This window comes from Myotis davidii, unplaced genomic scaffold, assembly GCF_000327345.1.
Source record: "Myotis davidii unplaced genomic scaffold, ASM32734v1 scaffold164, whole genome shotgun sequence".
Classification (NCBI taxonomy): Eukaryota; Metazoa; Chordata; class Mammalia; order Chiroptera; family Vespertilionidae; genus Myotis; species Myotis davidii.
Window position 1 is genome coordinate 440,945 of NW_006296417.1, and position 1,987 is coordinate 442,931.

At 61.0% G+C, this 1,987-nt stretch overlaps 1 protein-coding gene across 1 annotated transcript in view; it reads left to right on the plus strand.

The window, feature by feature from the left end:
- TRPM1 (transient receptor potential cation channel subfamily M member 1) overlaps positions 1–1,987 on the plus strand; it is a 75,222-nt gene that overhangs the window by 57,363 nt on the left and 15,872 nt on the right. Inside the window, 2 exon segments of the mRNA XM_015569099.1 lie at positions 1,213–1,477; positions 1,656–1,700. Coding sequence (XP_015424585.1) covers positions 1,213–1,477; positions 1,656–1,700 — 310 coding nt within the window.

Here is a 1,987-nt window from a genome sequence, read left to right on the forward strand (position 1 = left end):
GTTGAGCAAGGATATGCTTACTGATGGGGGCGGGCGGGGGGAAGAGGAGAGAAACTGACCAGTTGCTTCCCGCATGCACCCCAATGGGGATCGAACCCACAACCTAGGCCTGTGCCCAGTCACACCAGCTGAGCAAGGATATGCTTACTGATTTGGGGGGGGGCAGAGAGAGAGAGAGAGAGAGAGATGCCACCCTTTTGTGTACAGGGCGACCCTCGAGCCACCCAGCCAGGCCCATCGCCCATGAACGACAGAGACGCAAACTGACCAATTGCTTCCCGCATGCACCCTGAATGGGGATCGAACCCACAACCTAGGCCTGTGCCCTGACCGGGAATGGAACCTGCCACCCTTCTGTGTACGGGGCGACCCTCCCACCACCTGAGCCACCCGGCCAGGCCCATCGCCCATGAACGACAGAGACGCAGTGATAAACAATGTGATGTTTGTGACAAACACAGCACAGCACATCACTTCAGAAAGCACTGTAAATGGGGGGCGGGGGCGGGGGCGGCGGAGGTCCAAGTCCCGCTCCCCGAGTTGTTTTGAAGAGAACGCGGCAACTTCTGTGGGTTTTCCTTCTCGTGTTTCTGTGAAAAGCAGAGGCTTATACACAATTTTAATGAAAAACAAGACTGTGCACCGGGGAGATGATGGCCTCTGGCCCGCGATCCTGAATCATCTCCCACATGTCTTTAAAAGGGAGGAAGTCGCCTTTGCCAGGGTGGCTCGTTGGTCAGGGCACCGGCCTGGCCACTGGCGGGGTTCGGGGTCGATTCCCGGTCAAGGGCACGTGCCTGGGTTGCAGGCTCCATCCCGGGCCCTGGTTGGGGCACATGGGAGAGGCAGCCAGTGGATGTGTCTCTCTCGCATCAATGTGCCTCTCTCTCTCCCTCCCTCCTCCTCTCCTGCTTTCTCTACAAATCAATGGAGCCCCAGCCAGTGTGGCTCAGTAGTCAGAGCACCAGCCTGTCCATTGGAAGGTATCGGGGTCGATTCCCGGTCAAGGGCACGTGCCTGGGTTGCAGGCTCGATCCCGGGCCCTGGATGGGGAGCGTGCAGGAGGCAACCGGCTGACGTGTCTCCCTCACGTCGCTGTCTCTTCCCCATCTCTCCCCCTCCCTCCCTTCCACTCCCTCGAATCCAATGGGGGAAACACCCTCGGGTGAGGACTCCCAGCACCAACACAATCCATGGGAAACCATTACCCAGAAAACACAGGGAGAGCATCAGGCCTCCGTCTCCGCTTGTTACACCGGGTGGTGGGACTGACACGGAGACGCAGCCCGGGGAGCATGGGCAGGGGCGGCGGGCGCCCACGGCAGACCTCCCGCAGGTGAACGCGCTGGAGCAGGCCATGCTGGACGCCCTGGTCCTGGACCGCGTGGACTTCGTGAAGCTGCTGATCGAGAACGGGGTCAACATGCAGCACTTCCTCACCATCCCGCGGCTGGAGGAGCTCTACAACACGGTGTGTGCTCCAGGGGGGCCCCAGCCCCCATTCCCTCCTTCTGCGCCCCCCTATTCCTCCCCCGCCACCACAGGCCCAGAGGGCCCTGGATGGGGAGCGTGCAGGAGGCAACCGGCTGACGTGTCTCCCTCACGTCGCTGTCTCTTCCCCATCTCTCCCCCTCCCTCCCTTCCACTCCCTCGAATCCCCGCCCAACACGCTCCACCTGCTGGTCAGGGACGTCAAGAAGGTGCGTCTGCCCTTCCACGGTCCGCGCCGTGGGCGTAGTTACGTGACTGTTTGTTCGTTTGTTTGTTTTCGTTAATTCTCGCCCGAGGGTGTTTTTCCATTGGTTTTTAGAGAGAGTGGAAGAGAGAAGGAAAGACAGAGAAACATGGATGGGTTGCCTCCTGCAGGCACCCCGATCAGGGCCCCGGGCCTGGGGAGGAGCCTGCAGCCGAGGTCCGTGCCCCTGACCGGAATCAAACCGGGGACCCTGTGGTCTGCAGGCCGAGGCTCTATCCCCTGAGCCAACCC